We start from the raw sequence: 25,510 nt of genomic DNA on the forward strand, positions 1-25,510 counted from the left end.
TTGTTAAATGAAAAACAATGGTTATTGTTCATAAATTATAAAATAATGAAAAAAATAATAAAAATAATTAGATTTTACATTAGAGACAAGATGCAGAAATTCGCAAGCTATAATATCACATTGAAAAATATCTAGTGTAAAAACCATGAGGAAATGTGTAACAATATTTAGGCAAATTTGCAATTAAATGGAGCGTGTCAAAAATGATTGTAATTACATGAGTAATATCGTTATTGCACTAATAAAAACATCCAGATTTTTTTTTTAAAAAAAATGCGGCAATCACTGCTAAAACAATCGTTAAGACTACAATGAATTATGATGTGAATAAATTATCACAATAAAAAGTTATTACTCAAACATGCAGTTCGAAATTTGCGTATTATAATAAAAATATCAATATTCTGAAAATTATGAGGAAATTCATAGCTACAACTGTTGGATAAATCATTGATAAGTGCATCAAAAAGTGATTACTCGAATAATCAATGCAAAAAGCGTCGTTACAAGGATATTCTAATAAAATTATTTGGATTTAAAGAACAATATGTTGTGCTAATTGTCGAATCAATGAATAAGATTACATGAATTTATGCTCTAAACATAGCTAATTGAGTGAATAAAAAATTATTCAAAGTTTGGGTATCGCAATATTGTATCAAGAATTGAGATTATAAGAGCCACATGAAAATACGTATACAAACTGTTAAAAAACAAGGTCAAAAACCATGTGGATTTATGATGGAATTTAATAAAATTTTTTTTAAACATAATTTTGACATTGCTAATTTAATAAAGATATCTAAAATTCAGAATTTTCAAAAATCCAGAGCTTCCAAAATTTCGGGCGACATTTACAAGGCTAATAAATCAAGGTTTATAAAAAAAATACTATAAAAACTCAAATCATCAATATTAAGGATTACACCCAACTCAAATAACTGGGTATATTGGTTAAAAATGGTCATTTCATGATAAAAAAAGATTTTCTTACATATTAATACAGATTTCATACATATTACACACATTATAACAACTGACACAGCATTATAAACAAAGTATGTCTGGACCCGCAATTGAGTGCAAAAGTGCCATCACTGATCATTCACTTCCCACACGCTTGACCAAAAGCATTTGTATGGAAGAGGAGATACTTATAATTTATTTTCTAAAAGAGGCTGCTAGGCAAAAAATTGTAATGACAAAAGTGTTCCTTTTCTATAATATAGATGCAAATTTCTTTTTGTATAATATACAATAAAATATTTTAATGAAATTAAATTAGTCAACATAATATAACAAAAAAAAAAGAAAAAAAAAGAGAGATGAAAACTGGATTTTAATTTGGAGAAAAACCCTTATTTATTTCTACGTTGAAATAATAACAGTTTGTCTTCAAATTTCAAAAGATTAAGTAAAAAATAATGGGTAGTAAAAATTATAATTTGGTATAATATGCTATTACCCTCCTTCCCTTGCCATCAGAGAAGGATGAAGTAAGCCCCACATATAATCTGCTTCGATTTCGGCAGCTATGAGACCACATCGGACAATCACACAGATAAATATTGGAAGAAAATCTAGAGTAAAAAAGGAACATATGAATACATTTTTTTTCAGAAACTACCAGTTATAAAAATATTGCACACAATAAAATGCATCCATTACAACCATAATTCTGATCTACCAAATTTTAGACTCAATTGGATAAGCCCATTTTTGTAACAAAAGAAATCTGATTTAACAAAAGCAATTTAATACTGGACAGAGATAAAAAAAATTCACCCTGAATAACTTTCAATCTAGTTTTTAGTACAGGAAAAATCCTATAATTTATCTTAAAAATTCAAAAGGTTGACTTTAAATATGCTAATTATTTAGTGCTATCCATAAAATAAATTACAGAATCAGACATAAAAATGAAGTGGGTGCTTGCAGTGAGGAGGGTCGATTTGGCTGGCAACGAAATATGCGCTCTAAGTATGTTCCAAAGGTGTTCTATGGGATCGGGGCTCTGAGAAGACCAGTCCAGTTTTTGCACACCCATTCCGCTAAACCACGCCTGTGCAAGCCTCGATGAGTGAATGGAGCAGTTATCTTGTTGGAAAAGAAATGGGCCTTCCCCGAATTCGGTCATTCAGTTAAGAGTGCAGAATTGTCCACATACATCTGAGTTTCGTTTCCAACCACAGGAATTAACGTACACAAGCCAAACCACGAGAAAAATCCCCATACCATTATGCTTCCGCCACCATAACAAAAGAGTGTCAGAATACTTTTGGTCTCATAGTGTATTTTCCCAACAGATATGGGTTTTTGATCATCAAAATATGGAGGGTAGTCACGACCTGGGAGACACAGTCCCAGGCGTTAAGTCAGAGGAGTGGTTTAAAGTTTGGGTCTTTTACCATAGTTCATAAACCATTTAAACAAATGGAAATTTTTTTAAGTTAATGACTTTTTTTAGTGAATCAAAGGGAATGAATAATTCCAAGTATATCTGAATTATTATTTAGCATATTTAAAGTCCACACTTTGAACCATTAAAAACGAAAGCTATTTGAAAAAAAATAAAGAAAATATAAAGAATTCGATAAGTTGTACTAATCAGCACATTATATTATGAAAAATTATTTCCATTAAAAAAAAAATAGAGTTCGTACTTTCTAAAAAGCTAACCATTGACTTTAGGTGTATTTAAAAGAGTACCAACAAAATAAATTGGATTTATTGCTATACCTCCAGCGCCTAGGGATGCATCTTCTTTTCCTTGTGACAATTTGCTTTGTTGTACCTAAAATACAAGAGAAATTAATAACAAATGGAAAAAAAGCAAGTTAAATTAAAAAAGGTGTTCCAATCAAAACAAAAGAATTTTATTAGTAAACAAGGAATATAAATAATGCTATTTCTAAAATTTCAATAACTAATACAACTGTCATTAAATAACTTTCATATTGCCTTAAGAGTACAATAGATCAAAGCTCTCTGCAAGTCCTATTATGCTGCCTCATCGTAGCAGTGGTGGTGTCCCTTGGTGGAATGGGCGATACACGTCCAAAGATATTTTCTCCTGTCACGGTCACTCGAGGCATGAAGGTAATTTCATTTTACCAGCCAAAGCATAAAGGCAATGGACAAACTAAGCTGTGATGGCTCAAGAGATAGAACATTTGCCTTCCAATGAGGCAAACCGGGTCTGAATCCCAGCGATAGCTGGTCAATACAAATTCCGCATCCAACTTGCCCCGACCACAGTGGTGACGTAATAAAATATCCTCAATGAATGGATCATGGGTTAGAGTCACCTTGCTGTCAGGCAAACTGTGGGAGGTTTTCCTCTCCATGCAACGCAAATGTGTGCTATTTGATCCAGGAGTTCCCTTGTCTTCTGGATTGGGTTCAAAATTACAAGGCTACAGTGTTACCCATTTGTAGCCGTAAACCCAAAAATATCACTGATGATCAGTCTACCACTGGGGATATTTTACGTCAGCAATGTGGTAGGTGCGAGCCGCGTGCGGAATTCATATCCACCAGCAAACGCTGGGATTCAAACCCGGTTCACCTCAATGTTCTATCCCCTGAGCCACCAAGGCTCAAAGCTCTACTTATTTAACTAAAAGACGACATACAACATAGTATTAGCCAGTAAATTAAAAACAAACAACTTACAGAGTTGTAAATAGTGGAAATGGCTGCCAACAGATTCTCAAGTTTTTTGAGTGGAGAATATGCTTGTTGCAGACGACTAAAGAAGTGGTTGACAACTTCTAGAGAGGCTCCCTCTGGCAATTTAAATTCAGGCTGAAAAAAATGTTTCAAAAACCATAATTTCAAAGACAGATTAAGCCACATTACAAGTATGAAATAAAATAAATCAGAAAAATTTTTAGAACAGTATACATGTAGACTACTTTTAAAGAAGGCAAATTGAAAACAAATTTTTCTTTTTACTTTCCTCTACTTAAGTATAATAAAGGCGAATTTCACCACAAAAGGAATACATGATAATTGTAATTTCAGAATTACTTTATTTAGAACAGAAAGTATTAACAGCTTCTAGCATTATTTTATCAATATTGAACAACTCTTAACAACTTCAAGTCAATGCATTGAAAATTTTATATAGTACAGTCAGATTACAAAAACAATAACTACTATCAATTAGCTAATACTTCTTCATACTAATATATAATTACGAAATAGTGATTGAGTTCAAGATTCTCTTAATCAAATCAAATAATTTTAAAGTACGGTTTCAACAATCTCAAAATAAAAACGCAGTGAATATGCAATTTAACATTTTAGTACAAAAGTAATTTTTGTGGACAATCCTTCACTTCATTAAATAAAAATTCTACAATATGAGAATGGTTGTGTTGATTAGAGTCTGTAAATTTTAAAATCAGATAAAAGAAATAAACAGGGGGCATAGCCAAATCTTTCAACAAAAAATAAGTACCTTTTTATGAACTAAAAAAATTTGAAGCACTATATACATTAACAAAATAATTTTCAGACTTTACATGTTCATGATAAGATTTTTCGCGTCGTTTTTAGAGGGTGGAAATTGAGAATATCTTGCAGAATGCAGCAGAGTTGCACATGAGAGAACAAGAATCTCACCGAACTCATCTTTGTAGAACATGTGGAGTCTCAAATATTTCATCAAACATGTAAACATCATCATCAAACATGTAACCAAATTAAATTTTAAAGTAATAGCCGGAAATGGTGCTAATAAAAATAACATAATGTTATAAGCTAGAATGCATTCATTGCAAATTTTCAAAATTTTATTTTTAATATTCTTAACTATTGACTTCACTTGTTCTTGCATTAAGCCACACAATTTATTTTCAATACTTCTTAAAAATAATCAGTTTTAGCTTTACTCAAAACTCTTTAAACTTAAGCTTTTTCTAATATTTTTGTACTCTATTGAAAAGTGAGTGAAGGAAATAAAAAGTACTTTTAATCTCATTATTAATAACCAATTTCTTTTTTAAGGTTCATACTCAAATGAGGAGGATGAAAAAGTCCTTATAAAGGGCTTAAAAATAGTTCTTGGGAATTTAAAAGGAACCAATACAGACCTAAGAATCTAGGAAACAGAAAAATTATACTTTACCCTAACACCTAGTTCTTCAGGAGATTTTGTTCGAGCAAATTTTATATTGTCCGAAAGGAGCTTTAAAGACCCATTCCTAAAAGAAAAAAAGAATATTTACTAACTTGATTGCATAAAGAACTTTAACTCATTAAAACCACGAAACTTATTTTCTTCTACAGACATTAAGTTTATATCCTACTATACATTTAACTTAAAACTATTGAAAGGTGCAAAAGGAAGCAAAACAGAAAAGTAGTAGCATGGGATTGAAAAAATTTCTTATGTTAACTTAAGTGAAATTTTTTTTCAAGAATAATGCTGTAATAACTAGAATAATGCTGTAATAACTGCTGACCATTTAAAGTATGTTTCCAAAATCCTTTGCAAAAAAAATATCAGTGAGAAGAGCTTAGTGTTGATAAGGGGCTGGGGTGCACAGCTAAAATATGTTTGTTATTAATGTACATTGTACATTTAGGTAGATTTTCAGAAATTGTTAAGCAACAAGTTAGAAAAAAAAACAAGGTTTTAATGTTGGAAAAGTTAGTTCTTAATTTGCTTTCCAGCTGCACCTTTAGACCTTGTTTGCTGTTTCAACAAATCTGCTAATTGTTTTTGATAAAACATTAACTTTAATAAAAAATTTTGAAAAAGAATAAATGCCAGGTATTCCTTAATAACTGCCCACCATCTAAAGTATATTTCCAGAATCTTTTGTCAAAAAAACATTAGTGATGAGAAGAGAGCTTAACGTAGATAAGGGGCTGGGGTACACAGCTAAAATATGTTTGTTATTTAACACTAAAAAATTATACATTTAGGTAGATTGGCAGATGTTGTTAAAGAAAAAGATTTTTTTAAAAAAAATTAGATCTTGTTCATTGTTTTAATTTTGTAGCCACATGTTACAATTCTCAAAGCTACATAGTTTTGGTGCAGGAAGTCTAAAGCAGAACATCATTAAAATATGTATAATTTACCTGGTGTATTCATTCACAAACAGTTGATAAATGAACCCTTTTAATGGTTTAATGACTAATTTATGAAGAGAATCTTCAATGACTGCATCAATGTCTAAAAACTCATCAGATCTTAACTATAAAAGAAAAGAAACAATACAAATATAAGAAAACAATGTAGATTTATTTAAAAAATAATCATAACCTTATCAATCTTATATTAAATATCTTTTTTTCTGAGTTATTTTCAGGGGCTATTCATTATTAAAAGGTGGTGCTGACAAGAGTGAGGCCAGCCCTGGGCACATTTACGTAGCAAGATACTACTGTAGTCACTTAGTACATGTTAAATGCAAAAACAATTTCATTTTAGAAAAAAGTTTGATAAAAAATAAGATACTTATCTTTTAAGATATGCTTTATCAAAGCTATATTCCCTGCAAAATATAATTTAGAAAATAAAACAGAATTTTAAAGAAATTGAAATGTAAATTGTATTAATTCAAGCATAAAAATTTTTAAAATCAAATTATTTGTGGTAAATGCCTTAAAAGGTGGAAAGGAAAAATTTTATGAAAACCTATGGAAGGAGAGAGAAACATGCTTATTTTTTCTTACAATTAAGGAGAAAGAGTTAAATAAAACCAAAAATATAATTACAAAATATTTGAAAAGCCCCTAAAGTTAGATTGGCTGTTGCTAAATCTACTATGGATGTAATTCACTTTTTAAAAATAAAGCTACTTCAGATATAGCAAATTTGATGCATTGAAACAAACATGTTAAACATCTTCTACCATGCTTTTAAATTAAAAAAAAAATTATTGATGTTACTACAATATTTAAATGAAAATAGAGGATACTGAGATATTCCATACCAATTGTACAGAAAATGGTCATCTTTCAGGAATTGAAATTAATGGTGGTCTCGGATCACTAAAATTTGACTCTGGACAATATAAAAAAATTATCACTGACTTCCAAGACAAACAATTGATACAGAGTGGACGAAATCTGTTTTGGTTAGTTTCATTTTAAAATTTCTTGTTTTATTATTATTTTTTTAAACAGCATATTTTGGCATTATTGTAAACATTACACATTCTCAGTGATATAATTTTTCATGAAATTCACATAATCAACTTTTTTTTCTTAAAAAAAAATCTAATTAAGACATATAAATTTGGCATCTTTTCTTCATACGTGTATATATATATATAGATAAAAGATCGTCTCTATAACAATAACATCACATCAGCTCATCTTGATGCTCTGAAATCTTGTTTTACTGAATTTAATGCTGATTCTCTAGTTAACGACATTAGTTCCTCATCACCTCTCCATAACGGATGGAAATGCATTTTACCATGATTTGCCTTACCGCAACTTTGGTTTTTCTTCTTCTGGTTTTCACGTTTAATCTCTCTCTCCGCTTGTGTGGTTTTTCATGTTTTGTTTACAACCTTTAGTTTTCCATTTTTCACTGGCATTTAATTTTTTATTTCAAATCATTCTTATTTCCTTACATTCACATTAAGCAAATCTTGCGAATAGACATCTATTTTTGGGAGCTGGAAACATGTTGACTTTGTCATTTCTTAAAGTATACTTTTGAGGCCATGAAATTTTTTTATCATGTAATTTAACTGATTATGGAAGAATGGTAATTGAATTATGGTAATATGATTAGGGAAGATGGTACTAAAACAGGGTGCGTTGCCAATACAAAAAATAAGCACCTTTTAAGTACTTTTTAAACACCCAAAAATATTTTTAAGCGCTATGTACATTAACAAAATGCAAAATAATTTTCAAAGACTTCACATGACCAGGATAAACTAACTAGTTTCTGATAAAGAATTCTTTTTTAGATTGCATAAGCCATCATAAAATGATCAAGAGAATTTTCGGTTCGATATCACAGGGTGGAAAATGAAGTCTGAAATTGAGAATATCTTGCAAAATGCAGCAGAGTTGCACATGGAAATGCAATAATCTCACCCAACCCAGCTCCGTATACGCACATACCAATTTGTAAGTATTTCATTAAACATGTAAAATGATTGGCGATTTCATATGTCATGTACGGATGGTGTGCCGAAATGAATTGTGAAAATGACATGGACATGGTAAAGGAAAAAAAACTCATTTTTGAAAAGAGAAAATTAAGCACTTTTTAAAAACACACAATGAAAGAAGTACCTTTAACGTAAGTAACGAAAATCGATAATAAGCACCTTTAAGCCAGGGCTAAAGAGAATAGAAGGGCTAGTTCACTCCCCTCTTAGAGCTGAAGCTACGATTTCCCTCCTCATGACGTCACTGTGTCCACAGACCGCGGAAGATCGCACGCAAAGATATTATGATAACTTAGCATCTTTCTCTTTGTAAAAATAAGTTCGACTTTTTCTGGTTATTAGCTTTCAAACTTTACGTAATTAACACATTATTTCCATTCATAAACATAGCTTAAAAAAACTTTCTTGGCCATTATATTAAAAAAATACCATTTTAAACTCATTAAAATATTTTACTAGTTGGCGAAAATGACACTATAAATACTTTATTTTAAAAAGTTCAGTTTTAACTGTAATTATTAAGAAAAATGAAAGCATATATTGACACTTTTTTATCTACATATTCTTTTATAACAATAAGTTGAGTTAAATTTAGAATCCCCAATTTTAAAATATACCGTTAATAGCAATTTGTTCATACTTAATCATTAGGAAACATCAATCTTAAACGTTAATTACTGAATCAAAATAATTATTTAGGTTCATAATGACATTAGAAATTTTACAATTGTTTATAGATATTTAAATTTAAGATATAATTTATAGATATTTAAATTCAAGAGAATATAATTTTTAAATGAATCATAAATATTTAGAATAACTACATTAAAAAAATAAGTTATGAAATTAGGAGAATTTCAACTGTACACTATATATTTTATTTATACTTTTTACTTACTTTTAATTTTCTTTGACTTTATCCATTTTTTAATTTTTTTCACATGTCTTTCTTTTTGAAGTAACGAGGCGGTTTCTATTTGGAGAACAAATTTTTATTAAAGTTCTTAACGATAGAAAAAACGTATTGCTGTTTTATATTAACTGTGTCATTTCGGAATCCATTCTTTACATAGTTGTTCATTTACTTTAGGGAACACGCAGAAAATTATATTTTCTCCTTTTGTTTTTCTATCAGAATTTTTGCAAGTTGCAATCGCGCAAACTGGCATTTCGTTAATAGTTTTAAAATTTTGTAAATTCACGGCAAAAACTGAGGAAAGTCATTATAGAAAATAAAAAATGTCACAAAAAGAAATGCTCCAATATTAGTTAGTGCTAGTAAGACCGAACGCTCTGTTCTTGAAGTAAAAGTGCGAGCTTTGCGCCAAAGTGACGTCACTAGAGAAAATCGGAGGAATGGCGTGGCGAGAGTTTCTTCAAAGGAGTGAACCAGCCCTTTAAGCACTTTTTTAAAAATGCTATGCATTATGTAAATGATTTCACCCACAAAACACATATTTAGTAATGGTCTTCAAATAGAACATTTTTTTGAGAAGAAAAAAATCACATACTTTGCCTCTTTCTTCTTGTAAAAGATTTTCAAACCTTCCTTCACCATGCTTTAGAAGATAGTTTTTAATGCCACTCATGAACTGTCGAATCTGGAACATACCATATTTGAATCATTACAATAGTATGATAGATTTAAAAAAATACGCTCTCTAGCAATGGCAGTGTCATGATTAGACGCTGACCATGAAGCTTCCTAGCCAAGGCTGGAGACAGAAACAATATCTAAAAGTGAATAATTAATAATAAGCAGTTGAATCGCTGCTGGGCGAGGACATGAGAAGCAGGGATTGCAGAGCCGGGGGGGGGGCAGAGAGGGGCTTTAGTATAGTAAATAATAAGTATTTTTTAACACTTAAAGTATGCATTCAAATTTATTCAGTCTGCAAAAAATCGTCACTTACATTTCTCATAACAACTCCAGGTTTGGTTTCAGTGCTTTCTTTAGTACACTGAATGAAGTGTTCAATTGACTTTGCAAAAGTGTTGTCCCGTTCATCTGCCAGCCTGTAAAGAGGTTGAGTATATCAAACATAAAAAAAAAATATTTTTTGGCTACACAAATGGCTATGTTGGAAACCATACCTAAATATATAATGTCTAATATTTTCACCAATTTTGGAAGCACTTCTGTTTCGCAAAGCAGCAACTCTTTGAGCTGCTGTAAATAAGAAAAGGCAATTTTACAAAACAAAACATAATATTTAAAGAAAGTTACTACAATATAGGTAAAGTAAGTTTGAAACTTTAAATTCTATTAATCCACTTTAATTATTACAACAGATTAAATTCTCGAATATTTTGTAACAATATATCTACAGGTTAAGTTTTCATAGAACATGACTTGAACTGCATAATTGTGCAAACTTTATAATTTACAACTGGCCGCATGTTTTCCAAATATCCATAAAAGTTTAATTGTCTGTCTAATGTTAGTTAGGTTAAAAACCTGTCGAAAAGTATCAAAACTTGTATAAACTGTTGAAATCTGACATCGAATTGTGCATTTTAAAACTGCGCTTGATTTGTGTTGATTTCATCGCAAGTCAAAGATTAATTGATTTTAGCAGTTCTTGCCAAGCTCGTTCATGCGGTTTTGAAAATGCCACTATTTTCAATTCAATATCATGACTCGCGAGTTTTGAATAGAACATTTTAATAATCACTTTTACTTACCTTATTTTTGCTAATTTTGTCAAGTAAAAAATTTTTTCTATTATTTTTTTGTAGTTTTTGCATGGTTTACTCATTTTCACAATCTTTTTTTTTTTTTAAATATAGACAGTACAAAAGTTTAAATCTTCGATTTTTACGTTGTTGGATAACTTAAAATACACAATAGTAGACAATTTTTGGAAATACAGTTGAAAATTTTTTTCTTCTTCTAATTTCCTTAATTTTTCTAATTTTTTAAAAAAATTCTAATTTTTTATTGTGCCAGGCACAATTTTTAGGACCAACAGCCTTAAAATATTTTAATGATGGAAAATTATTATTAAGCAATATAGCTAGTACAAAGTGAAATATAGCTTTAAATTATTATATATACTGCATAAATGTAGAAAAAATTTCAATTAAAAGGATTTAAATTAAAGATGGCTACCAAGCAATGGATCCAATCTCTCTTCAAAGCTTTTATACCTAATGGCTCGGCACTCTGATGCAGAAGTATCATCATTGCCATCACTAGTTAAGTCACTGTACGCACTAACGGTAGAGTTACTTTCTGTATCTTCATTTTGAGAGATGTCAGATTTCTGTGAAAAGAATCCTCATTCTTAAATGTAAATACCAAAAGGCCGTAAAACACATTTAATAATAACCAAAAGTACACATTTAGAGAAATTTTCAAACAATGAACATTTCTGAATATTTGCGATTATTATAATTGAAAAAAATTTTTGTACACCAATTTGTCGTTTCAAAATAAGTGACAAAAAATTACTATGGATGGTGTTTTCAATATAAATGTATACGACAACAATCTGGAGCTATTGACCATCTCAAGTTCTCACTAGAAAGTATGCAGCTGCTTATTACAATTTATTTTGTGAGGCAATATTTTCAAACTGATAATTTTGTTATTAATAAAATAAATAAACTATATAACTTCAGAGTTCAAATCTGCTGTATTTCATAAGATATTAAATAATTCTGGCGAATTTGAAGTGAAAATTTGTTTCGGTTATTTAGAGATTTATTATTAAAAAAGGCAACATGGTTTCTGGATTTAGAAAGAACCCGCTCTGATTTGACCTTTTTTTACTTGTTCGTTACTTTTTGTTCTTGGAGCATGCCCTGCTCCATCATACCTTAGTGTTATATGTATTAAGTTCATTTTACAAATTATCATTTACGTTTAAATTTCAAAGTTGGTATATTGTTAACAAGTGATTTATAATGATTTCTTTTTCAAATGGCAATTCTTTTAAGCACAAATAATAAATCGGGTAATAAATACACGCATACAAGGAATACAACTTAAGAGAGTCTCAAAATACAATGATCACATTATGAACGAAATGTCTTCAAAACACACTAAAAACAGCAACCCAGAAGTATAGGAAGTCAAGAGCTTGTAGCACTCCCTAGTGTAGTAAACACCATCCATAAGTAACATGTGGTACTTAACAATTACATGGTAACAAATCACGACTAAATAAGCCTCAAAATAAAAGTTAGAAAACTATTACGGAAATTATTACCAGAATTTTATTTAAAAATTTAAAAGCTACCAACAAAAGTTTATCACACTAAAATATAGTAACGGGGAAGTTTTTATATAACAGATAAAAATCTTAGAACAGGAAAAAAAATCTTGACCCTTTCATTAAATTTTTTAATGCAATGTATTTAAATATAAATACTTATTTCCAAACAACAACTAGAGGCCAAAATTTTCTTCACGCAAATCGTATTTCCAGCTTCCTGGCATATAAAAATTCTAAATTTTTTGTGTGCCAGGAACAATTTTTAGGAGCAAACAGTCCTAAAATATTTTAATGAGGCTTAACTAAGTAATTATAAACCTATTATTAAGCAATATAGCTAATACAAAGTGAAATATAGCTTTAAATTATTATATAAACTGCATAAATTAATAGGCAAAATTGAAGCAAAAATACATAATATGGTTTATTTGAACAGCTCGCTTTCATCATCTACATTCTTCTTAACTTATATTTAAGTTGCTTTTAGGTCTAAGTAGCCATTATGATAAAAAATTTTCTTATTGGACTTGTGTCAGAATATGGCAGGCAGGTACTTTATTTACCTTGCACTACAGCTGCACAATGGGCTATTATGAAACACCCATGAGAATAATCTGAAGACATACCATCACAATTTTAATTCTCTGCAGAGGGGATGGCTACTCTGCCTTAGTAGCCTGGCAACCTGCATGAAAAGTCTAGCACTTTATAATGAGGACTGTTAACACGCAACCCCGGTCCCTATGTAGGCTGATCAAAGTGGTCACCCACCCACTTACTGACCACAGCCAGTGATGCTTGACTTTGGTGTGCTACTAACCATTGACAGAATATGCATTAGTATATTATATAATATAGATTGATACAAGATAAAAATTTAAGCTACTAACAATATCAGTTTTCTGATTATGCTCCAACATGTAGTTTCTTTGATTTTCTATTTTCTCTCGCTGAATCGTGTCGTCATCAGCCAAGATATCAGTTTCAGGTATAATTAAGCGTAAGAGCCTCTCCCAACGGAGACTGTCCCAAGGTTCACAAAACTCTGTCGCAGCATCATCAACAATTTCTCGCTCCACCTGCAAGCTTGAAACCTCCTTCTCAGGAGAGGGGGGATTATCTAAATTATCGTATTCAGATGCGCGGATGACATTATTCTGAGGGACAATTCCAGTAAGGGATAAATCTGGAGATTGTAAAGCTATGATGTCCTCAACGGTTGTTGTGTCTCCTAAAATACAGTCTGACTTGGGGTACTTTACGTGCAGAGGGAACCGGGATCCCAAAGTACCTGGTACAATCTCTTCCTCACTGCTGCTGTCGTCATGAGCCATCCATTCCCAAGAGGAATCTAATGGCCAAGCACTTTTGGATTTTTCAGGAGAGGAAAGCTTCTTGTGCTCTGTTTTCAAATTGCATAAATCCCTACTTGATACCTGAGTTTGACAATCTTTTTTTACTGCAGCGTGAGTCAAGTCTTTAACCCAATGGGCATCCCCTTGCTGCTTTTTATGGATTGGAGATGGCCCAAGAGCTTTAATATTATCTACACTGGAGGAAAGACTAGTAAGACGGTCCTCGACAAGAGTGGCGTCTATCTTGCGGCACTGAGAGTTTTGAGGCCAATGAAGATTTGGATCAGAGAAACGATGATTAAAAAGTCTGTCGGGCAATTTCTGTTCAGAATTAACAGAATTTGAGCGGTTGATATTTTCCAAATGGGTAGGGAGTGAATCGACAGGCTCAGAATAAAATGGACTAGATATTTTGTTACAACTTTTCAATGATGAGCTTTCCGAATCACAATTCGAATCAGACTTAAGAAGGTGGTGCTCGGAAGCGGGTTCCGTTTGAGTCCCTTGCGTAAAAGTGCACCGGAAGCTTGCAATTATCTTATCACTCGGCAGTTCAACGATTTGTCCCATTAAGTTCTCCTCATTAAGGCTCTTTACGAAAGATTTAGATAATTTTTCTCTCTCTTTTCTCATGGTATTGCCCCATATGTCTTCATAATCGCTCATTTTATCCGCAAGGCTGCTTTTATAGTAAGCAGGTGGTAAGTCAACTATGTTTGACTGTTTATAATGAGCAACTTGAGGGATTTTTTTACTTCCTTTGAGATCAGAAGTGAATGACTTTTCTGAACATTGTTCCTCTGGGAAGTCTTTAAAATTGCTGCTCTGGGAAGAAAGATCAGGGGAACTTTCAGAGCTGCCTGGTATATCAGAGGTCAAGGGATTGGTTTGGGTCAAGGCTTTGGAAGGCAAGAAAGAACGAGGTGGGGGTGGAGGTGGTGCAGCATGTCCTAAATATTTTGGTCTAACAGGAGGAGGAGAGCTTCTGCTGCTTTGTGAGGTGTCGTCGGATAGCTGCTCTTTGCCATTGGACTGCAAAGTTGAAAGGGAAGATGAGCCATTTTGTAATTTTGGAGCACTGGGGCCTGGCTTGAATGTGGAATGTGTTATGTTTTCAGAAATATCCGTAACTGGCAATGTAGAGGAAGGAGCATTTGGACTCTGAACTAAGCTGGATAACCAGAAATCTGAAAAAGAAAAAAATAACACAATAAAACATAAATATTACTTTTAAAAACATCAATAGAATTTGTCTAAGAACTCCCTAACTCAAAAATATATTGAATTTCTAAAAAAACTGTATGAATGTTCAAAGTTATAAAGGACTTAGTTCATTACTTGTATTAGATTTTGTCATATGAACAATTTAAAAAAATTAATAAATTACAACTTACAATAATACTAAAAAGAAATATTTCAAGTAACTCAGTGAGATACAGTCAAGCCTTTTTATTTAATTTATTAAAACTCAGCAATTCATAAAATAAAGAGACTAGAAAATACAATGCTAAGACATAGTATAGTCATTTGTCGCATATATATTTATTATAAGATGATTGAGTAGAATAAGAGAGTGCCTAATAAAAAATTATATATTTAAGCATTATCCTATAAAAATATTATTCACTTTTACGAGCAAAGAATTACTAATTAATTCCTTTGTACTAATTTTATTATCATTGTAGATATTGACATTACCTTGTCCTAAGAGAGCCAGTGATGACAATTCTTGTCTTGAGGAGGCAGCATGAGCAAGAGAGTATGGCAATGCTAGTTGCACGGGTAATTCATCACTGAAATGAGAACTCTTGTTAATGTGGATGAACAGGGTTGTCACTTAAATCTAGAAAAAAAATTTCCCCCTGTTTTCCCAGAACATATTATACACAATATATTAAGAGGAAACACAATTACTGTGCTCTTGTGTGACCTATATTGGGTAACTATACTAGTTTTAATTGCTGGAAAAACTTAAGGAAAAAAAAGGAACAGCTGTACACATGAAAATAATGCTATCGTAAATGAAATAGCTTAGCATAACTGAAATATCCCGCTTTGAGTAATCACCATTTTTTTAAAAGACGGAAATAAGAAACAAAATTCCCAGTTTGTAAAGAAAAAACTCAAAATTCCCTACATTTTCCTTGTTATTTTAGGGGTAACCCTGATTAATGAGGAGCTATGAAAACAGTATAAATTTCTTTGTCCTTGCAGAAAAGAAATAGGCTACCATCCTAGACTTTTTGTGAAAAATCTACAAAAAATTTTCTAATAGGATACCTGCAAGTGACATAGTAAGGGTATCTTGATCCTGATTGGTTGTTAAAATGTGACATAATTTTTGTGTCATGCACACTTCCTCAAATTATTACTCTCCAAAAGAAGCGTTCATGATAGTTTAAATCTTATTAAAATTAAAAATTGGCTGTTATGGAAGTAACAAACCGTATAACATTCATTTACATTTTAAAAAGTTTAATTTCATCTCTAAAATTTTTATTTAATTTTTAAATTTTTTTAAAATGGGAGTAAGTGTACAAGACACGAAGACAGTTTAACTATAATTGTTAAAACTGCTAGATTTGAAAAAAAATAAGCGCCTTCTAAAAACGCTATGCAACATGTAAAACAAGATACGTAGCATCAAAATTCAATTCTGTAATGATAACTCACCAGCACTGACAATAATGAGCTACCAACATAGGGATGGCATGAAAATTGTTGTCGGAGCCTTCCAATCGCAACTGAGCATCACCCACAGTTTCAATTAAGTAGTGCTCCACATAAGGTCCTTTGTTTTCAGGCAGCCGAACAGACAGGGCCATTGTATTGGGCTTGCTTGACTGACGCACAATGAAGTTCTAACAACACAAGTCATCATTAGCATTTGTATAAAAAGACAAACATTATATTTTATGCACAAACTAATCTACCTACAATTTTTAAAAAAACCCCAATTAACTGACACTTTCAATACTTTTTAAATCAAAAAAGGGTGAATCATTACTGTAGTAAAATAAGAAAGATTTATTAATGATAGCTTACATATAATCACAATCCTGACATTTTAGTCGTCAACATTCAAGCAAATTATATGAGTAAAATGCATTATTAAAATTTAGTAGAAAGTATGATTAGAAAGTATACTTAAATACTTTAATTCGAAACTAATTATGCTCTTGTAACTTAAAAATAACAAATAAAAAACAATGAAACTTAAGAGCTATTACAAATTAATGTTTCACTTTGTATTGCTTAGGTATACGTGGAGCTTTGTTTTATTAAACAAACCATAACTTTTTAGAAAGGAAAATATTAAATTGTTTTAATCAATTTTTCCTACCAAGCGAATTTTAAGCATTACGCAAATACCTCAACTTTTATATTACTAGGGGTGATTGTGAGCCCAACTCAAAATTCCTGAAAATTTCTTGAGTAAAATCATAAATGACAGAGTTCAAAAAATTAATATCTTTATAAATTTAAATCATTGATATTTTCAAAACACGAAATTTTAAATAAATTAAATGCTGCATAACTTAAATGAATAATTATGTACAAGTTTACTTTTCTCACTAATCTCATTTATTATTCTACCAGAAAAAATATTTACAAATGCGATGCCAAGCATGAATTCTAGTTCTAATATTTTTAAATAAAATATACAAGAATTTTTATAAATAAAGGTGATAGATGATTTCTTGGAATTTCTGAGCTTTGAACTTCCGGAAATTTTCGGATCACGGTTAGCGAAAAATCCAGATTTTTCTGGAGCACAATCACCCCTGATTATTAAAATTAAGCAGAAAAATTGATTAGAAAGCATACTTAAATACTTTAAATCGGCTCTCGTAACTTAAAAATAACAAATGAAAAACAATGAAACTTAACAGTACAGTTATTACAAATTAATGTTTTACTTTGCATTACTTAGGAATATGTGGAGCCCAGTTTTATTAAACAAACCATAACTTTTTAGAAAAGAAAATATTAATTTGTTTTAATCAAATTTTCCTTCCATGTGCATTTTAAACATTATGCAATTACTTAAATATCTAATTTTTTATTATACTTAGAAAAAATAACAACTAGAACTTAAACTGCTGACAAAGCTTTCTTTACAATTTTTATAAAATTTGTTGCATAAGAGCATTTTTTAGAAAAAGGATAAGTTTGATGATTACCCCCACTTCTTTTCCTTGCAACAAATGTACAGCTCCAGCTCGGCCAATTCCAGGCAAAAACCATATAGGGTGTGTGCGTATTAAGCGTTCCAGAAGACCAATGTCACAAGGTGCAAAACTGCTACTTGTATGACTGCTTTCACCATCCGATGTTTCTTGGACTGAACTGACTGATGAACTACTCACCATAGCAGACTTCATTAAAAATAAAAATATTAATGTATATCAGACAAATAAAAAGTTCAACTAAATGTAGTGCAATAGAATAAATAGATCACAAATTTTAAACTTCGTATAGGGTATCTGCTACATTTTAGATTTTCAAATTCATGACTTTTCATGATTTTCCATGACTTATTCCAAGAATTTTTCATGACTTAAAGAAGTTACTATTTTCTCCGACAAAAACGTAACAATAAATTAAAAAAAGCATTATAATAACATTCATTGAATGATAGGTACAACCAAAACTGCTATACTCTGCATCTTCATATTTAAAGATGATAAATTTAAAAAACAGAGTAAAGAAAGAGTTGAAGCAATAAAATAGCTGAAATAAAAATACAAAAGCAAATTTTTTTCTTCGTTTTTTCTGCAGAATTATATTCTGAAGATACTTTTCTTGTTCATCAGAAAGTAAAGAAATACTCCTTATTTGTCTGTTCTCATTTCGAAATAAAAAAAAATCGCCAATAAGTGGCTTGCTTCGGCTTGAAATTTAAATTGATAAAAAAAATAAATAAATGATAAAAATTCTTAAATCACAGAAGTTTAAAAGATAGTTCGCTCTAGAAATGATGTTTTTTCTTTCATTTTTTTAAAGAACATAATTTTTAATGAACATGATAAAGACATTTTATATTCTAATAAAATATGATTGTCAGTAGTGATTCTGTTAGGAATATTAAGAACACGATGAAATTGTGGGGGGGGGGGTCCATTTTAAAAATTAGATTTTTCGGCGACCTAAATCCATGACTTTCCATGATTTTTTAAAAAAAAAATAGTGAAAATCACGACATTCCATGACAAATTTAGTTCAATACCGAAGTTCATGACTTTCCAGGTGCACAGATACCATGTTTTTATCAAGTTAATTTGATTAAGTGTTAAAAAAAAACTTTTGGTTATTTTACTCATGGTTCAGTATAAAGCAATCTAGTTTTAATTCTTCAAATTTTGCTTATCCATTTGTCTTCCAGAACATAAATTTGCAAGTCGTGCACAATATTTAGAGCTTACCAAATATGTGTGAATAACTATTTCTAAAAATGTATAGTAAAAAATACGATTTTAGACTATTCTTTATTAAATCTATTCAAATTTAAAAAAAAATTTGTTGAAAAATATCTTTTTACGAAATACTTTAGCAAGGGTCTGTCTAGGTTTTTCTGAGAGGTACCTATTTTGTGAAAATTTAGACATAATTTGTGAAAATTAAAAATTGTATTAAAAAATCATCACAAAAATATGACAAAAATATGGATTTATCGTTTCTTACGGGATACAAAAATAAAATTTTAAGGAAAAGTATTTTCTAAAAGTACTGTTTTTCCTAAAGTTGAATTTGTGAAAGTACCGCTAAATGGTAGTAAATTTGGCCTGGACAGACCCCTGTTTAGCGAATATTTAGCAATACTTTCGACCAAACGAATATTCAAGGAAAGGGTAGAATACTGAATAGTGGTTGAATATTCATTACAGCCCTACTTTGGCTTGAATTCTTTTTAATGACATAGGATTACTTTCCTTTTTCGATTTATTAGGAGCTTCCCCACATTTTTGCACTAAAATCATAAATAAATAAAAATAAACAAACAAAAATAAATAAATATAAATAAATAAAAATTAATAAATAAAAAAAATAAGTGAAATAAAACAAACAAAACTCAACATGAAGCTTAACCTGTATAGTCACAGGTAAAGACACAACAATGCTAAACACAAAGTGATAAGTAGATTCTTAATCAAAAGTGACATTTAGTGTGCATAGAAATTGTCAACTTTGCAGCTTCCCCTATGAATGATTTGCCCCGCTTTGCTGTAAAATTTGATTTTCAAATGTATATAAAATGACGATTTGATCGAATTGCAGGTGATGGAAATGTTTGATTAAAACCTTTAAAAAACAAAAACGCATTTCCAAAGTTTGAGAGGATAGCCAATTTTGCAACTGAATGATACAATTATAAAACTATATATTATAAGCTAAAAAATGCCATTTAAAATCATAAAAGAAAAAATTTCTTTAAATTTTTTTTCCATTAAATTTCTTTAAAAACATTTATTACTGCTATAGTCAATAAAAAAGGAAGAATAAAATTTTAATTAGTAACAACAGTTATAAACAGTGAGAAAGTGATTAGATCATAATTTTGCCAAAATAGTTTTTAATAAGCAAATATACAGAGCATAAAAAGAATTTTACATAAATAATCTTTGAATCAATTATAATTGCATTGTAATGCACATCATTTGATAACTTTAGTGACAATTTTAACTGACTGTATTCAAAGTTAAGAAATTAGATCAGATCACTTCGAAATCCGGAGAGGGCATAACTTTTCGAAACTTTTCTCTAGAAGCATTTGATTTCAGAAATTATGTTATCGTGTCTGAATAACTTATAATATCATTTTCAGAAAAAAATTATCCTATTTAGGATTAAACCTTTGAACCCTTCATACAAGGAAAGGGATTTCCTCCGTGTTAGCCCACGAGCCCAAAACTTCATTGAAATATTTTCTGTCAAATCTAGTTACCAAATTTTAAATTTCGAAGATGTAGGTCAAAATTCTTAAATGTTCAAGTTTTAAAATACTAACAACTTTAAAATTAGGTAATAGAGAACATTTCAATAAATAAAAAGAAAAAAAAAGTATTCATAAAATATTAATTAGTTGCTAAATAAATAATGAAATTCCAGACACACAATTCTCTTAGGTTAATATGGAAGAAGTCAAATCTTCTTCTATGTTAACCTAGGAGAATTGTGTGCCTGCAATTTAACATGGAAGTCAAATCTTCCATGTTAACCTAGGAGAATTGTATGTCTGGAATTTAACATGAAATTTGGGTCAACATGGAAGAAGTTAAATCTTCCATGTTTGTAGGAGCATTTTTAAATCAGCATTTTAGTACGTGAAAGTCTGAATATTAGATCGAAAGTTATTAAGCTGTTAAATGAGAGTGAATTGAAAGTTAGTCAAAGTCAAGTACCATGTAGGAGCATTTTTGAATCAGCATTTTAGTATGTGAAAGTCTGAACATTAGATCGAAAGTTATTAAGGTGTTGAATGACAGTGAATTGAAAGTTAGTCAAAGTATAAATATTAGTAAGGATGGAAGTATTAGAAGCAGTTAGAGAGAAGCAAAAGGTACCTGAGCCTCCAAAGACTCAGAAGCCTGCATGCCCATGAGGTGCGCAGAATATTCAGCAGGATACTGCACAGAGCAAGGAGGTGGAGCAGGAGGCGGAGGTGAAGAAGAAGAAGCACTAGTGGGTGTTGTTTTACCGTCATAGCTGTCAGATGTTGGGGTCTCTGCGAACAGGGACTTGCTGCTTCTATACTCGCCGCTGACGTTCTCAGACCCAAGGATTTGGACATCTGATCCAGCTCTTCGCATGAACTGCTCCAATACAGAGGCACGGCTGGAAACAGATAAATTATTGTTAATATATTTTCTGATAGGTAAGTAGGTACTTTATTTACATCGCACTACAGCTGCACAATGGGCCATTGGCAACAGTCTGGTAAACATCCCTGAAGATGATCCGAAGACACAACATTGCAATTTTTCATCCTCTGCAGAGAGGATGGCACCCTTGCATGATGTCAAAAATCAAACCCTGGCACATTACCCTAGCTAATAAGCAGATAAACTGATTTTCTTCAAAATGCGGAATCAAGAGTTTTCAACATTTTAGCTAGGTAATGTGCACATTAACACTTCTGTATAGTCAAGTTTAAAAGTTTGCTTCTCTTATTCTATCATTTAATTTGTTGATTGTTTTGACTAGATTTTTTAGAAATTGAAAAATAAATTTAATGACATGTTAATTTCCTTAGCTGCAACAGTATTTTTAAATCAGTTGGTCCTTCACATTATAGTTTTTAAATAGCGAGTGATGATTGGTTTTACCAACTAATAAGTTGATTGTTTCATTGTGGTAACCTGATTTTTCAGATAGCGAAAAATAAATAACATGTTAATTTAAACATACAAAAAAGTTGCTACATTTTTAGGGCTACAAGTAAAGTTTTGATACATTATGCATAAACATGTAAGTTAAAAAGAGAAATTCAAAATTGTAAATAATATAAGCACTTACATTTAGCGAAGTATATAAATCTTAATCTAAAGAAGATTTTTTACAAAACCTTTATTTATAATTACTTAAACTATACACACTCAATATACTGCAGTACTGGCAATAGGATCATCTGTTGAGGAATAAGAGAAGTATTTTTTCCATTAGTGGACATTTTATCGCCAATTTTCTTCAACAAATACGGAAAAATTTGAGAATATATAGGTAAACAGGAGAGAGTTGTAAATATAGGAGTCTTCGTTAAAAAACAGCAGACTTGGCAGGTATGCTTTCAATATGCAGAAATGAAAACCATAAATTTCAAGATTAATAGTGAGGACAAATGATATAAAGTACGCACTTGGCAAAGGATTCGTGGTCCAAGATGATGTCGTCTGTAAATCCATATTCCTCCCTTAGTGGTGACGGTATTGCATCAGGGAACAAATCCTGTAGCATCAAATCTAAGTCATGGGCAACACCACTAATCAGCTAAAAGATAAAAAATATTAAATCTGGAAACATGAAATTAAATTTAAAAAATATCATTTATTATAAATTTCGTTATCAAACTAATTAGAGCAATTTTAAATTTTTTAGATTTTGAACATTAAAATTTTACAGTTAAACTTTAGAATTAAGGGGTAAAAATTATAGACATTAAGAGATTAAAATTATTGACCTCTTCCTTTTATTAAAAACCTAAAATTCAAATCTGTCCACATAAAAAACTTATGACAAAAGTCCGTTTTAAATATCTTGAACGAAAAAAGTTTCTAGAATATTTCTAAGTAGTTTTTGTACTCTTTTGAAAAGCTTTAAATGATAAAAGGTTTCCCACAAATACCATTTTGTAAGATAAAACAAAGTTTAATAACAATTATTGTTGCATATATGACATTATATAGAACTGCACCCTATTATATCATTATTTATTTCCCAATACCATCGCATTTTGTTGTCAGGACCATCATTTTAGGGTATTACCATTTGTTTTCAAATTTTGTTTTTTATTACAAAATGGTATTTGTGAAAAACACCTTATCATTCAGAGCTTTCACTATGAAAAAAAGTACAAGAACTACTTAGAAACTATGTTAGAAACTTTTTACATTTTCAAATCGGACATTTGTCATAAGTAACGATATACGATTCTAAACAAAATTATGAAAAAGTTTTGTAAATGCGCAGAAGTAGGAAAGGATTACTTTAAATACTCATATCTTGTGCAATTTTTACCCAATTTTTTTCAAATTTTAAAAGGATATTTATATTATAAACTAAAAATTACTCTAATTTTTTTTTTTAATTTTATGGAATATTATAGCAGTTCACTAGTAAGAAAACGTAAGTAAAAAAACATTAGTTTTTTTTTATATAAAAATGTACATTAGCTTCATGAATATTTAAGCTAGGTTCACAAAAACTTTGAGCTGCAATTGCATAGAATAAGAAACGTATTTCATATAAGCTACAAGCTTATCGCTATATTTCTTAGTATAGGGGGTTCAAAAACATTCTTTTTATTAAATTACAAACGAAAAATAGTGTTTTTAAGCACCCTTAACCATAAGATGTAACAATAAATTTGTAATTTTTAAAAACTATTTTGGTTACTAAATGCAATAACTGCACAAAAGTAAGTAAGCCTAGCTAAAATATTTATAAAGATATGGACATTTTAATAATAAAAAGAAAAAAAAAAAAAACTATTTTTTTGTCGTGTATTTTTTTTTTTATTTGCTGTAAATTTAAAAATATTCAATAAAATTAAACAAAATTTTTAGAGCAATTTAAAATTAATAAAATTTTTTTTTTCAAATTTGAAAAAAATTTGTGCAATGTATGAGTAATTCAAGTAGTTATTTTATACTGTGCTCGCGTGGGAAAAAATGAAAAATTTTTCCTCATAATTTTGTAGTGAAACGTATTTGGCAACTAATGAAAAGAGTCCGATTCGAATATCTCAGCAATTTAAAAAGTTTTAAGCAATTTTCTAAGTAGTTTTTGTACTTTTTAAAAGCAACTCACAATGATAAGGGCTTTTCTATAAATACACTCCTCAAAAGTGAAATTGCAACACCAAGAAATAATGCACGTAGCGTCATGCAAATTTCAGGAGCGATAGTAGTGAGGAGATGGATATGCAAATGATTAAAAAAACAGACTAATAAAATCATTATAAAGCAATTTATTCAATATCTAATGTGGCCACCTCGGGCAGCTATACAGGCCTCAATCCGGCGAGGCAAGCTATCAATGACTCCATTGATGGTTGCCTGAGGTAACCTTTGCCAAGTCACATCCACCGCTGTGCGCAGATAATCGATGGTTTGCGCCATTGGTCCTCTGTTCATGCCACGTCCAATGAGATCCCATAGGTGTTCTATGGGATTCAGATCTGGAGAGGCTGCCGGCCAAGGAAAGGATGTCAAATCCAGTCAGGCTGTTAAGAGTTCGCCGTGCGACATGCGGCCTGGCATTGTCTTGCTGCAATACCGTGTTGGGTGCGCCCTGCAACAAGGGCAGAACAACGGGATTCACAACTTGTGTGACGTAGCGGTCCGTTGTCAAACTGCCGTGAATGTGTACCAGGGGCGTTCTGCGATCAAACATTATGCCACCCCAAACCATGATGCCCGGTGTAGGACCGTTGTGACGCTCGGCGTAATGGGCTGGTTCGTAGCATTCTCCGGATCGCCGCCATACCCGTCGACGGCCTTCATTTCTCCACAGACAGAAACGAGATTCATCCGTGAACAATACCCGATGCCATTGGATGGTCCAGGTACGATGACGATGACACCACGCCAGGCGTCTGTTGAGAAATGTAGATGTAAATTTAATTAATTTGAAATCTCCCCACCAGAGGGCTGATAGTCAGTCTACATTGAACCACCAAGCAGTAAGCATTGGCTTGAATTAATTGTCTTCTAATATAACTTTATAATCTGAAGGGTTCCACCCTAATAATATGGAACGTTGTTTTGTTTAAATAAATATTTGTTATTGTTTTCGATATTGATTGCCCTACCTTCTTGTACATGGTGCAATAGGCCACGGGAAGTATTTTACGAACTAGAGGAATTTAAAGCAAGAGAAAATAAAGTGTTATTTTTAATTTCAAGGGCAAAATCGAAAATGACAGTTAACGATACATGATCACTTCAAGGAGACAGCTAGTCTAATTCTTTGTATGTGCAAAGTAAGCGTTTTTATATCTTTCTTTGTTGAAGAATTCGTTTTCGTTTTGAGGTTTTGATTATTGAAAATTTATTGTTTTTTT

General features: G+C 30.9%; 1 protein-coding gene across 2 annotated transcripts in view; it reads right to left on the reverse strand.

Annotated features, from left to right (window-relative positions):
• LOC107449996 (Src homology 2 domain-containing protein sprint) overlaps window positions 1–25,510 on the reverse strand; it is a 58,956-nt gene that overhangs the window by 7,533 nt on the left and 25,913 nt on the right. The window contains exons 3-17 of one of the 2 annotated variants that reach the window (XM_016065697.3): window positions 22,586–22,716; window positions 21,428–21,564; window positions 17,913–18,107; window positions 16,402–16,589; window positions 15,427–15,521; window positions 13,264–14,915; window positions 11,266–11,419; window positions 10,248–10,323; window positions 10,067–10,169; window positions 9,665–9,754; window positions 6,097–6,212; window positions 5,135–5,210; window positions 3,676–3,807; window positions 2,740–2,794; window positions 1,466–1,580 (exon numbers count right to left, since the gene is read on the reverse strand). In XM_016065697.3, coding sequence (XP_015921183.1) covers window positions 1,466–1,580; window positions 2,740–2,794; window positions 3,676–3,807; window positions 5,135–5,210; window positions 6,097–6,212; window positions 9,665–9,754; window positions 10,067–10,169; window positions 10,248–10,323; window positions 11,266–11,419; window positions 13,264–14,915; window positions 15,427–15,521; window positions 16,402–16,589; window positions 17,913–18,107; window positions 21,428–21,564; window positions 22,586–22,631 — 3,230 coding nt within the window. In that variant the 5' untranslated portion in view covers window positions 22,632–22,716. Of the gene's footprint in view, window positions 1–1,465; window positions 1,581–2,739; window positions 2,795–3,675; window positions 3,808–5,134; window positions 5,211–6,096; window positions 6,213–9,664; window positions 9,755–10,066; window positions 10,170–10,247; window positions 10,324–11,265; window positions 11,420–13,263; window positions 14,916–15,426; window positions 15,522–16,401; window positions 16,590–17,912; window positions 18,108–21,293; window positions 21,565–22,585; window positions 22,717–25,510 lie in introns of both variants that reach the window. The other variant, XM_016065696.3, reaches the window with a different exon arrangement.

Source organism: Parasteatoda tepidariorum, chromosome 6 (genome assembly GCF_043381705.1).
Source record: "Parasteatoda tepidariorum isolate YZ-2023 chromosome 6, CAS_Ptep_4.0, whole genome shotgun sequence".
Taxonomy (NCBI): Eukaryota; Metazoa; Arthropoda; class Arachnida; order Araneae; family Theridiidae; genus Parasteatoda; species Parasteatoda tepidariorum.